Genomic DNA, 14,221 nt, shown 5'->3' with positions numbered 1-14,221 from the left:
ACATTGGCCATTTAGCCTACTGGTTTCAAGGAATTTCAATTTCCGGGTAAAATAGCAACGAAACTCTATGTATACATAAGTTTGAAACGGATTTGCCATTTATTTACGGTAAAGGTAATAGAACTAACGTACAATAGGAATCTGCATCATGTGGACCTTCAGATTGTAAACAGTACTGGAAGAATTTAGATAGCTTGTTTACTATATATTTTATCTATCTATCTGTCTATATATATATATATATATATATATATATATATATATATATATATATTTCTTGACGTTAGGTAAGGTAATATTAGATTTATGTGCTTCAGCTTTGACCCTTGAACTAAATAAAATGGTAGAATTTTTGACATTATACAAATATGTAGGGGTATTAGGGGTTAGGTGAGGTTAGGTTACGCACAGCGCCTCTTGAGCCACACTCGTTCCACAACACAGGCCATCTAGGCATGTCCTGGAGGTTTATACTTCCATGCCACGCCCACCAGCCCCCACTGGCTGTGGGTTTTGTGTGGTTCATCGCGGTAGCATTGTCGCGAGGGACCATCTGCTTTATTTAAATTTGTTGTTACATGTTAGGTTAGTTGAGGTTCTATCTACAGTGCAGATCTGCAGCTACATATCTTTTCTTCTTATTTCAGATCTTCACAACAACAGGGGAAATACTTCAATACTTAGAAAACTTACCGTCCGACTCGGAAGAAGATGATGTCAATATTGCAATACTTCCACCAGAGCCTGATTTGGTAAGTGACGAAGAAACTATTAATGATGAATTCCTTGAAAACGAAGATCGTCGAATTCAAGATATGGGGGAAGAGGGCATTCCTGAGGTGTGCGGGACCGTAACACTAATTGAAAGTAAAAATGATGATGCGTTGTTAGTTGAAGAAAGTGGGAAAGGACCAACATGGAGTAAAGGTAAGTGTGCATATTCAAAGACACCGGTGAAAATGGACAATTCTCACGTAGAAAATCTGAAAACAGAATTAACAAACCGAACGCCAATTCAGATATTCGAACTTTTCATTGAAAAGATTATTGCACACACCGTTACTGAGACAAACCGATATGCTGCTCAACATAATACAGACTTTTCCGTATGTGAAAATGACATCAGGCAATTTTTAGGAATTTTGTTGTATAGTGGTTACGTTTTTGTTCCACGTCAGTCGATGTATTGGGAGACATCAGCTGACTGCAATTTTCCACTAATTGTGCAAACTATGTCACGCAACAAATTCAGACAATTAAAAAAGTTCATTCACTTTAACAATAACGACGTTATAGACAAATCTGACCATTACTTCAAAGTCAGACCCTTGTATAATCTAATAAATGATGCTATTCAACAATTTGGGGTATTTGTTCATGAATTGACTATAGATGAGAGAATGGTACGATATTATGGTAGAAATAGTTTGAAAATGTATATGAAGGGTAAACCGGTGAAATTTGGGTACAAATTATGGATGTTAGCCACACACAATGGTTACCCACTGCATATAATTCCCTACCAACCTGGATCTCAAGGGGATAGCAGATTATCCGATTATGTTGTGGAATCTTTGCTTCCGTTGTGGAAAACCCAGACTGCCATTCGGTATATACGGACAACTTCTTTTCGTCATACAATCTTGCTTCTAATCTGAGACAAAGAAACATTTTCATGACTGGAACAGTCAGGGAAAATAGAACCGGAAAATGTCTTTTGATGTCCTCAAAAGAACTAACAAAAAAGGAAAGAGGATTTGTGGACACAAGATTTGATCGTAATTCAGAAGTCAGTATGGTTAAATGGAATGATAACAAGGCTGTTACTGTTGTAACAAATTTTGAATCCGTTGATTGTGTGGAAACAGTCACACGAAATAACAAAGGCCGTAAAGAAAACATCAAAGTGCCTTCATGTATTGTTTCATATAACAAATTCAAGAATGGCGTAGATTTATTTCACAAATTGATGAGCTTATACCCAGTCAAGATCAAGGGCAAGAAATGGTATTGGAACTTATTTACGAATGTTGTTGAAACTGCTTTAGTTGCTGGATGGAAACTTTATCAGATCTTGGACTTAGGTAATTTGGATCTTCTAGAATTTCACAGAAGTGTTACAATGGCATTGCTCTCACAGTCTGCATCGACAAGACTTTGTCTGGGGCCACAGGGACTGTACAGAAAGTGTTCAGAAGCACGAAAAGCTAGCAAACATACCCTTATACGAAATGAGAAAGGAAAGCAAAGAAGATGTCAAGGATGTCCAAAAAAGCCGATAACATCATGTCAGGAATGCCAGGTTGGCTTGTGTGCTGTTCCGTGCTTTGATAATTACCATCGTTAGTGTAACAGTGCTGTGTAATGGTGCTAAGACACATTGTACGGGAATGAAATCTTGCAAACGTTGTTTAATAAAACTTAGTAAAAATTAAATATAATTTTGTTTATTTTTTAGAATTGTCAACCGAAAAGGCCAATGTCCTATATATAGGACAGGCAATACCGGGCGTACCCCGGTACATACAATCAAAACCTATTTTTCTTTTGTATATGTGTCCTATGTAAGAGAAAATATGTAGCACTCAATCAAAAATATGCAGTAGAAAAATTATGGCACCAAATGGGTTAAATGAGGTTTATAGGTATAACAAAATATGAAATATGAATTAGTTGTTGAAAATATTTTATATGGAATCATATTTACCTCAATTCCTTAAAATTTCATTTAGTCACCAAAATAATTACGGAAACGATATATTTACACCTAATTAACCAAAAACAAAAATAAATAAATACATACCTATAAATTGGTCTTATGTCTTGTGCTGCAATATATCGAAAACCATGAAGAGACGTATTTTCAAGGTACATTTTAAAGACAAGTTTGCAACTACGCTGAATCGCTATTACGTTCTTCCATTTACATCCTAACCACGCCGATCCTGAGAGTTGTCTACCAATATTTTTCATCACAATACAGTACCTTTAAAAAAAAGAGAGAGAACAAGTCAAAATATCAGTATAAGGTAATTTCCTTAAGTTTCGTTTGTAAGAATGAAGTAAATTGTTTCGAAACATATTAGGTAAGCAAATAACCACATACTTGCTACATGTAAAATATATTTTGTATAGTTTGAACAATTTTTTGTTCTCTTGTGGTCGCTATCTCCGAGAGAGTAATTTCGCGTGTTGTGTAGCAGTCAAACTGACAAACAATGGCTAATTCTGATCGATAGGGTAGTGTGTCAACAAGATATTTTTTTGTTTCTATTTTTTTCTATTACAGATATTAGATATGGGAAAGCTGACAGTCAATAAAACGTGCTCTTGACCTCCAATATATATGACAATTATTTCATTCCATTAGTAGCCGAATATCAATAAACATTTAGCTTCTATGGACGTAATGCTATTTTATCGATAATATGATCAGATATGGAATTAATTTCTTTCCAACGTACAGTATTTCTTCATGTACCATATACAGGATTTCTCAGAAAATATACTCGAATTTCAACTGGCTACTATACACATACTTAACTTTGATTACGGTATTCATTTGACATATTTACAGCTCTAATAGAATAATATTAACAAAAGATAATGATAATATGGCGTAGTTTCTTTTTTCGCAAATCGTTTACACATTGTGTAACAAACCAAAAAGAATGCGAGTGATAGATCAATAAAGGTTGAGCATATTTCTATGGGATATCCTGTAGTAGAAGCAGCAATAATTATACCTTAATCAACGAATCAGGAACACAGGTGAACATAAAATAAACATGGTATGCTAGACTTCTTTCTTTATGGAGCTCTACACTTCAAACCATACTAATTTTTTCATACATTCTATTCCATTTAGTCTGTATGTTTTTAAACATTGCCTATTTTTAGGGAGTTTGGTATACCAAAATTCCTATACACATTTATCCTGCGCGTGTGCCCATCTGTCGGTCCGTCCGGGTGACGAACGAATCTAAAGAACTACTTGATAGATCAACTCCAATTTCAGTCAGGACGCAAAGAGTTTTAAAAAGTTAGGAACAGAGTTAGCGTTTTGGGAATATGTATCATTTTCAGTTTTAACCCAGAAGTGACAGATATCAATCACTTCTGGCTATAGTACAGAAACCGTAATAAATAGGGAGAATCTATTTCCTGTAATTAATTAATTCTTCGACCACTTCCAATTTCAATATTAATTGGAAAAAAAATATTACGCCACAATTCAAACCCCTTCATGAGATGCACAGTGACAATTGCTCTTATTATTGACAATAATAAAATGAAGAATAATGCTTATTTTTGTTCGGAGAAACAAATAATAAGTGAAACCTCCGTGCGGTAGAGACCTGCATGGGCCGGGCTCGGCCCGGCCCGCGGGCAGGGCTTGGGCGGGCCGACTCTGTTATTTCTTTGGGCCGGGCCGGGCTTGGGCGGGCCGACACTGATTTCTCTTCAGGTCGGGCCGGGCTGGGGCCGACCAATTGCAATTCTTTAATAATTATTGACTTCCGTTAAACGATAATTGGAATAAAGGCAAACGAAGAAGTGTGTCCGTGAAAAATGTTACAAAATGAAACTTTTAAAATTCATCGGGCCCGGGCCGGGCTTGGGCCAAGAATTTTAAAAAACTTATCGGACCCGGCCGGGCTCGGGCCGAAAATCTCCAAAATTTTTCGGGCCCGGGCTGGGTCAGGCCTAGGTACATTCGGGCTGGATTGGGCTCGGGCCGAAAAATTCGGCCCGTGCAGGTCTCTACCGTGCGGGTATCGCGGCCTGAAGAGGTAGCTGAGGCGATATCCAAAAGTGGATATAACGGCTCCACCCGTGACGTTCACTGAGACCCGTTTTCGGGTCTCATGGCAGCCAACGTGTTAAATTAATACCTAAAGGAATTTATCAAATTTTGTTCGAAAATGTTAATAAAATGTTATTAGTAATGCAATTAATCTTTGGCCTCAGAATGTTACACTGTATTTGTGGCCCGGGGCCAGAGACCACCACGTGCTGTCAACAATGGCCTGAAATTGTCCCTAGTATTGTTGTAATAAAAGAATTGTTTTCTTATTGTTTATAGTGAGTTCATTTTATTTTCAAAACAACTATTTATGCATTTGTATGGTAAGTTAGTAGATGTTGGTTGAATTTTAAGAAAGTTAAAAAAAAGAAGAAGACGAAAGTAAGGCATTATATTCTGTTTGAGACACCTTTTATGTACAATAATGTACTGTGGCCCCTCGATGTACTTCACACAATTTGGCCTTGGCAGCCAACTCCAATATTTGAACAAAATTCGTGCCATAAATAGCTATATATAATATGAATAAAGTTAATTTAAACATTGTATACTACAAGAGCTCTATTCCTAGTAGGATCATACATCATTTCATTCCTTTGACAGTTTTGCGATTGTTCAGATTATTCCTACCCTGCCAACTAGAGAAAATAATAATTAGTATTATGCACGAGATGGGACGAGACAAAAGCGGACAAGGTTTTCTCATCTCGTACCGAAAGTTTTCTCGTCTGATAGTGTAAATGATATACAACATTTTGGTTCCTGATTTATTTTATTTTTATTTTTGTTTTTTTGTAGAATTTATCAGAATCCCTCCGCTTCACGAGAGGTCAACGAATGGTGTGGTGTTACAACATTTAAACTATATTTAACATTGTAATATTTCGGATAATGATTTGCGTCTCTTCAAACATTCATAAATGCTTCTTATTATGTACGTACAATTACCTTCTCAGTTTATAGTTCGTATACTACGAATCAAGTAACACTAAAGTAGTGTCTGAAATGTGTAGACTTCGGAGAACTACTGTTGCACACGACAATTTCTCGTCTCGTCATGTGGGCAGCACTAATCATAACACTTTTCAATACACATAATGGTACAGAAATGTGATCACCTAAACTTTACTAATTTCTTTATAATAATAATAATAATAATAATAATAATAATAATAATAATATAAAATTGCTTTAATAACCTTTAGTTGGTTATTAATACAATTCATTTTCAAGAAAGCTTGGAAGACATTTTATTGAGTTTTTCTTATAACTTACTAAACGATTTCGAGAATTTCAAGGTAAAATTGTGTATTAAAATGCACATATTGAATATCAACGTAACATTAAAGAAAAGTGTCTTAGGAAGAAAGAAGAATGAAGGGAACTTTGTGCTCTTTTAATGGAAAGAATGATACTCAACATATATACGTTATTGTACGCTTTCTTATTGGCTGCGAAGGCAAGTGTCAAAATTGAACAAATAGAAGAAATTAGCATGTGTTGTCACTTATTGCTCGTATTATCATTTTAGTTCATATAATAAAATCATATCTTCAAATCGATTGACATATCTGATACATGAATACAAAATTAATAAAAGATGCTACACTCACACCGCACTAAAGTTTCTATCTAGAGTTTCTTAGACTAAATCACCTTGTAAAGCGGGTATTAATCAAACACTTTTCTTTTTCAAATACGATCACAATTATAAGGAGTTTTCGGAAAAGTTCGTCTAAAGATAACTGCTTGTAAACTTTTGCATAAGAAATTACCTATACCATATGCAAGAATTATTAATGAAATATTTGTTTATAAAATATCGACATGAGACATATTTCACAAAGTTGTAAAAAAAAAAAAAAAAAAAAAAAAAAACACCCTAATAGTAAACTACCCCTTATGTGTATTTTCATTTAAGTGATTTATGCAACATTAATTATATGAATATTAATGAAACTTTTATTTATGAAATATAAGCATAATCACCTAACTCGTTTCGGGAAAAATTGTCCGAAATACTAACCTCACTAATAAACAACCCTCGTATATTTTTCAGGACAAATGAGTTCTCGGATGATTAACTTACTAATGAAATTTATTTATGAAATGTTATATGAACAAAAAGTATGAGGTTATTAGTAGAAAATTGATAAGTGAAATATAAACAAAATCGTTATATCCCTCTTTGAGAAAATCGCAATTTTAATTTTACCCTTAGTAATATCCAGTAACTATCCTTAGTGTTAGGGTAGGCTAATAAGTCGGTTTCTATTAATGTTTGCATATTTGTAGAAATCTCCCTCCAATATTTTCAATTTTTATTTATACTAAATCACTTTTCGTTTTATTGCCAACGTAATATATATATATATATATATATATATATATATATATATATATATATATATATATATATATATATATATATATATTAACAAGTGCGTTTAGAACGGGACTGGCTATTTGCTTTCTCCTTGGGAGTTTGACAAACTCTCCAGCTTAACAGCTTCTGGGCCACTGCAGGGGTTGCACAGTGCGGGAATTATCACACCCTGTACTGCCTCATAAGGATCCATATGCTTGCAGATCTTTTGCAAGGAAGTCTACCAAACAAAAACAACTTTTCCAAAGCAAAACGTTTGGAACTTCGCCACCGTCCCTCCCCCTGCAGTATTGGTTGACACGGTTCTCGCCTGAACGGGAATGGTATGCTCCTTTATGACAATGTTACGTACCGTAAGCAAGTCGCTACACAGGAAAGAAACAAACCTTGCGCCTTGCCTAAATGCGAGATTGCCAACTGGTCATAACTATTGGCTCTGTCAACCAAGTAAGGTGAAGGCAGGTATGGAGACAGTAAAGGCAATCCTTTGAACAGTGAAAACAGACTGAGGGTGTCAATATTTAATACCCTCGTGCCTGAATGAATAGAAATTTGGCAGCGAAGATAGATTACACTGTTCAACAACGAAAATGTAAATTGAACAAAATCAGCTAATTCTTATTGATTTTGTGGTGCTGATCACGAATTTGAAAGTTATTTTCGAATATTAGCTCTACTTTTCGTTTTACAGGCATGTCTAATAATAACGCTTTAAAAATAAATATATTCGCTTCGTTTGGGGTAAAATGTTACACTGATCCGGCAACACTGGAGAAACTATATGGACGCTTGGTTTCTTTGTGTTCCTTATCTCAGTAGTGTTCTGCTATTGTTAGAAAAGACAGGTTTAGTGCAGTTATCAGCGTTTTGGGTGTGACGTTTGTGTAGTGCAGGACATAAAAATACAACTACAAGTACGCAATAATACTGGTATTTCGAATGTATATTTTTAAATAGTTGTCGGAACTATTTCAAGTGACATTTTGAGGATTTCAATAAACAAAAATGCTGCGAAATTGTGTAAACAGTGCGGATAGCTTCTGCTACGTGTGTGGGGAAGTGACATTTTCCTCACAAAAGCAGACTATAACACCACTAATAAGAAAAGCCTATCAATATTACTTTGATTGTAAAATTGGAGACCAAGATAAATCTTGGGCACTCCACATTGTGTGTAACACTTGTGCCAGCAATCTAAGAAATTGGATTAATGGGAAGGGGCGCTCAATGCCTTTTGCAGTGCCCATGATTTGGAGGGAGCCAAGCGACCACATCAGAGACTGTTATTTTTGTATGGTTCCTTCCGTCAAGAAAGGAATTTCCACGAAGAAGAAGTGGGCCTTGATCTATCCTAACATTCCTTCTGCAATGAACCCTGTTCCACATGGAGAAGGACTACCTGTTCCTGACCCACCTAAAGAATACGATCTTTTTTCTGATGATCAAGAAGTTGAAGCTCCTGAATCAAGTACTTCGAAGGACCCTACGTTTGTTGTAGAAGAACCTCCATGTGAACTACATAGACTTACTCAAGAGGAACTAAGTGATCTAACCAGAGACTTGGACCTCTCGAAAAGCAAAGCCGAAATTTTAGCGTCACGCTTAAAGCAATGGAATTTATTGCAGGAAAAAGTAAATATTTCAGTGTATCGGAATAGGGAGAAGATGTTCACTTCATTTTTTACTATGGAAGACACACTTATGGTATGTACAGATGTAAATGGTATCATGAGGACACTTAAAATTAATTACGAACCTACGGAGTGGAGGCTCTTTATAGATTCGCCCAAGGTGAGTTTAAAGGCAGTGCTCTTACATATTGGAAATGAACTTCCTTCAATTCCTGTAGGTTACGCAGTTCATATGAAGGAATCTTATGAAAACTTGAAACGTTTACTTCAAGCCATTAAATATTAAGATTTTCAGTGGCTCATTTGTGGTGACCTTAAAGTAATAGCACTGTTGCTAGGTATGCAGTTAGGGTATACAAAGTATTGTTGTGAATGGGACAGTAGAGATCGTGGATCTCATTACCGCAAAAGTGATTGGAGTACCAGAGAAACTCTTCAGCCGGGAGTGAAAAATGTGCAGCATGAACCACTGGTAGATCGTAACCGAATTTTGCTTCCCCCTCTACATATTAAATTAGGTCTTATTAAAAATTTTGTTAAGAGCATGAAGCAAGAGGATGAGGCCTATAAGTACCTAAGAGGACAATTCCCTCGATTAAGTGATGCCAAAGTTAAAGAGGGTGTTTTCATAGGACACAGATTAGGCAACTATTCAAAGATCACAAGTTCGACGAAATTCTCCAAGGTGAGGAGAAAGCTGCATGGGAAAGCTTGAAGAGTGTTTGTTCACAGTTCTTGGGAAGACACCGAGCAACAAATTACAAACAACTGGTAGCAAAGTTGTTATTGTGCTACGAAAATCTTGGTTGCAGTATGTCTCTGAAACTCCACTTTCTTCATTCACATCTAGACTTCTTTCCCGAAGATTGTGGAGCAGTAAGTGATGAACATGGTGAGCGTTTCCATCAAGATATTGCAGCCATGGAGAAGAGATATGAGGGAAAGTGGAGTTCTAACATATTGGCCGACTACTGTTGGACTATTGCAAAGGATGCTCCAGATGTAACCTACAAAAGGCAAGCCAAGCGAAGACGCTCAAAATAAAATAAACAATTCTGTACAAGGGATCACTTGAAACTTTTGTCTACATTGCAGTGTAGTTCTTGCACAAAAAGGTATTTGTACATATCTTTCATGTTTTGATGTTAATACTGATTTTTCTTACGGAATTGTTAATGTTTAACTTGACCACGGTTACTTTATTTTCTGTATCGCTGTGATACTGATATTTGCGCAATTTTGAAAAAGGAAGTGCAAGGGTATAGAAAGCTATAGATTAGGGTACTTCTTAACTCCCCAGCTTATCACATCACAGTGAAATAGATAAAAAAAAAGTGAAATGTAGGTTTTTACAAGGATTTTGCTTAAATGTTCTATAAATATTAATACATTTGTGTATATATACAGCTACTGTTGTACAAGGGCGTTTTTTTCCACAACCTGAGCTAAGAAAATTCTTCTATTATCATTTCCTTTCATATTATGCTTAAATGAATGTAAAAAATCGCAATTTCAAAGAATTTACATACTTTCGATCAAAATTTATTGAACAGTGTTATTTTCTTTTTTCCATGTGTGTATGGGTGGACGAGAAAATTGGAGAGCAGTTTTTAGAAAAAAGAGCGTTAATGGGGGAGGGGTGAGATTTTAAAGCGGACTTAGTGGTATTGTGTGTTCATTGCCTTTTGTTATTCGTTGGAATATTGATGCTATAATTGCATAATTATGTGTCTATCCCTAATATACGTGAAGTGGCAGTGAATTCTGTAACGTTTCTATTGAATGAGCCGTTTTGAGAAATAACTTCAGAAGCAAACCTACCTGTGGAAAAATATTGAAAAACCGATTCGGACTCTCAATATAACGCAAGTAATTAGAAGTCATAAGGTGTTGTGGATATCTAGTATTTGCACGACAAAATAGAAAAAGGAAAAAAATGAAGATTCGTTAGCTCATATAAAACACGTTAATATCACGGTGTTGGAAAATGTGAATATTGTTGCTCAACTAGATGCTGGTTACAAGGTGGTCCATTCAGAATCACAATCTAAAAGTGAGGCAAAACAGTACGTGCTCAACATAATCATGAATTACATTCGGTTTTGTGTCGCGCTTGAACGGATTTAAGAGTACATGATGAAACAGAGTCTTCTTCAAATCCAGGTGTATTTCGTGGATTTATTAATTTCACTGCTGAACTTGACAGCGCTCTCAAGAGTGATGTGATTTTAGTTTAGCATCCCGTTCAGCAGCGAGGCTGTATGAGACGTGGACCTACTGATTAACGTGGAATCCGAACCACATGAGCTCCCGCCGGAAATCGAACCCGGGTCTCCCACGCCAAAGGCGCGCACGCTAACCGCTTAGCCACGAATGAGCTCCAGCGCTCTCAAGAGTATTTTAGAAAGCGCAACAATTTCTAAAGGTAAGTAAAAAGTCATACAAAATAAGGTTCTCCAATGCATGCTTGAAGTATGAAATGAAGAAATCTTTAATATTTTATACTAGTTATTATTATTATTATTATTATTATTATTATTATTATTATCGTTAATATTAGTATTGTTATTTACAATTTTAATAATAATAATAATAATAATATAATAATAATAAAAATATTGAAAAGCACGCGGTCATCTATTGTGCACCACCTAAAATTCAAAGCACGAGCCGCCACTTCTGGCGAATTACTTTTTTTTCCCTTTACGATCACCATACTATCTTTTCTATTGTTGTTCGAAAATAACTAAAAGTGTGCGGGTAGCATGTATCGTTGCCTATCGCCAGAAAGAACGCTTGAATTAACTTTGGGTAGTATTTTTTTTTTTTTAAAGGAATGCCATTACATATCCCAACTATCTTGTTGTCAATTAAGAAAATAGAATTAATTTATCTTAAGTCATGTACAATAGAAGCGTTCTTTATGTGTATTTATCTCGCACGAAAACGCTTATACAAATATTTATTTATAATACTGAGCGTTTTCGTCATGCAATGGAAAAAGGTTTTCTTGTATACGAACGAGGAAGGAATTGTAGTAAGTTTGAATGTTTGCATTGCGTAGTAAGAGTAATCAAGGTCAAATTGTTCTACAATTGATCCTTTACTAATGCCCCCTCAATTTATTGATTTACTCTTCGTAATTTACGTTGCCACAGGCAATAAGGTTCAAGTGTGATGCTTTATAAATTCATACCAAAATCAAGATGAAGATCACTTGGCAAGTCTCTAATGAAGCCAAGTGCTTAGTTAGCGGAACTCTATATTATTTTTATAATAAAATTACTTTCATTTGCTCAGCGATTAATTTATTACTTAAATCTCTAAATGATAAGGTAATATAGATGATCACCAGTTTCTTCGATGATGTTTTTTGCTATTTATTAATTTTATTATTTCACGTATGAATAAAATAAGATATTTCTGATTATGTTTTTTACATGTTTCACATTTGTCAAAATTATCAATTACTTTATAGCAGTGTTGGGCAAATTTCAATTGAATTAACAATTAACAATTAATCTGTAAATTTAATTGTTAATTGCAATTAACAATTGAAATAAGTAATGGTTAATTGTTAATTGCAGTTGGCCATTAATAATGGAGAATCAATTGCAATTAATCAATTGATTGAAAATAATTGCACTGGAAAGTAATTGCAATTGAATTCAGTCATTCAATTGCAATTGAAATTAATTGGCAATTAATTCAATTGCAATTGATTTCCACAGCAATTACTTTCAATTGATTGATCAATTGCAATTGATTTTCACTTATTAATTTTCAACACTGTAGTTCAGAGAGGGCGTGGGACAATGAAAACTTTAGCCATGACCAATTGACTCACCACCCATCGTGAACTACGACCCACCGTGACCCATTCTGACCCACCACCCACCATGAACCACTCTCACTCACTGAGACCCACAGACCCACTAAAACCCATTGTCATCAACTCTGACCCATGATTCACGCCCCCTTCTCTACTGACTAAAGAGTTTAAACTTGCAATAAAACAAGCCTATGAAATTATCACTCATCGGAGTTTGAATTTCTACGATCAATCGCTCAAGCACCGCTCTATTACAATAACGGCGGATCTGACCTTTCTAATATAAATAAAATAAAGAGTTTGTTTGTGACTGTCTGTCTATCTTTGTGCGGCCTGTGGACCAGACAAGTGGACCGAAACTTTTCAAAATTTGGTCACGGGTAGCTTGGTCTAGGCCCCAGAAGAGTTTTTTTTTTCAAATTTCGAACTAAGGGTTTCTCAGGGGGACTTTTTCCGGGACTGGCCTAGGGACCAGACAAGTTGACCGAGAGTAACCAAATTTTGTTCACGGGTACCTTGGTCCAGGTCCCATAGCAAGGAAAAGCGTTTTTGACGAATTTCGAACCAGGGGTCTCAGGGGGCGTTTACCGAGACATGTAAAAGTAGTAGAAAATGATCGATATTAGTGTAGATTTCATAGTTTTCGCGGTCGCTGAGATCAATGGTGAAACTCCGATCGCATTAATTTCCAAATTCACCTATTTGGCTGCGGGACGGTGGTCAACGGGGAGGGGGAGGGATACCAAAACGTAAAAGAAACCCAAAATGACCGATATTAGTGTCAAATCCATAGTTTTCGCTTTCGCTGAGATCAATGGTGACACTACCATTAGCGATGACTTCCAAATTCATCCACCGTTGTATGCGGGCCTTAGGTTACCAGAGGGGGAATTCCGAGACATGTATTAGTGTCAAATCCGTAGTTTCCGCGGTCGCTGAGATCAATGGTGATACTTTCATTAGCGATGATTTTCAAATTTAGCCACCATTGTATGCGGGCCGGTAGTCACCGGGGGTGGAGAATTGCGAGACATGTATAAATAATGGAAAATGACCGATATTAGTGTCAAATCCATAGTTTTCGCTGTTGCTGAGATGAATGGTGATACTTCCACAGGCGTTGACTTCTAAATGCAGCCCCCATCGGCTGCGGGCCAAGCGTTGTTTTCTGAAAACTGGAACCAGAGGATCATAGGGGCTTTTACTGGGATATGTAAAAGGTGGTAGAAAATGGCATATGTTAGTGTCACATTCATAGTTTTCGCGGTATCGGCTGGGGGCCAGAGATTTTTTTCACAATTCGGACCAAGGGAGTCTGAGGGGGCGTTCACCGAGATATGTAAAAGTAGTAGAAAATGACGAATATTTGTGTCGAAGCCATATTTATCGGGGTTGCTCAGATGTATAGAAACACCTCCGATTGTGTTTACGTTCAAATTCAGCCCCCATCGGCCTTCCCAATGAAAACACATGTACGTTGTTGGATATATATTCACACAAAATATATCCAATTTTAGAAATGTTTCTTAATTGTTCTCCCGTTGTTCTGTTTGTTTACATTGATA

At 36.1% G+C, this 14,221-nt stretch overlaps 1 protein-coding gene across 1 annotated transcript in view; it reads right to left on the bottom strand.

Moving 5' to 3' along the window:
* Positions 1-14,221, bottom strand: part of LOC145672561 (sodium channel protein Nach-like) — a 107,933-nt gene that overhangs the window by 78,665 nt on the left and 15,047 nt on the right. Inside the window, exon 2 of the mRNA XM_081741720.1 lies at positions 2,804-2,986. Coding sequence (XP_081597846.1) covers positions 2,804-2,973 — 170 coding nt within the window. The 5' untranslated portion in view covers positions 2,974-2,986. The remainder of the gene's footprint in view (positions 1-2,803; positions 2,987-14,221) is intronic.

The sequence above is a fragment of the Thermobia domestica genome, chromosome 16 (genome assembly GCF_964235325.1).
Source record: "Thermobia domestica chromosome 16, izTheDome1.hap1.1, whole genome shotgun sequence".
NCBI classification, from domain to species: Eukaryota; Metazoa; Arthropoda; class Insecta; order Zygentoma; family Lepismatidae; genus Thermobia; species Thermobia domestica.
The sequence above is the reverse complement of the archived record's forward strand: the minus strand, read 5'-3'. Positions and strand labels throughout refer to the sequence as shown.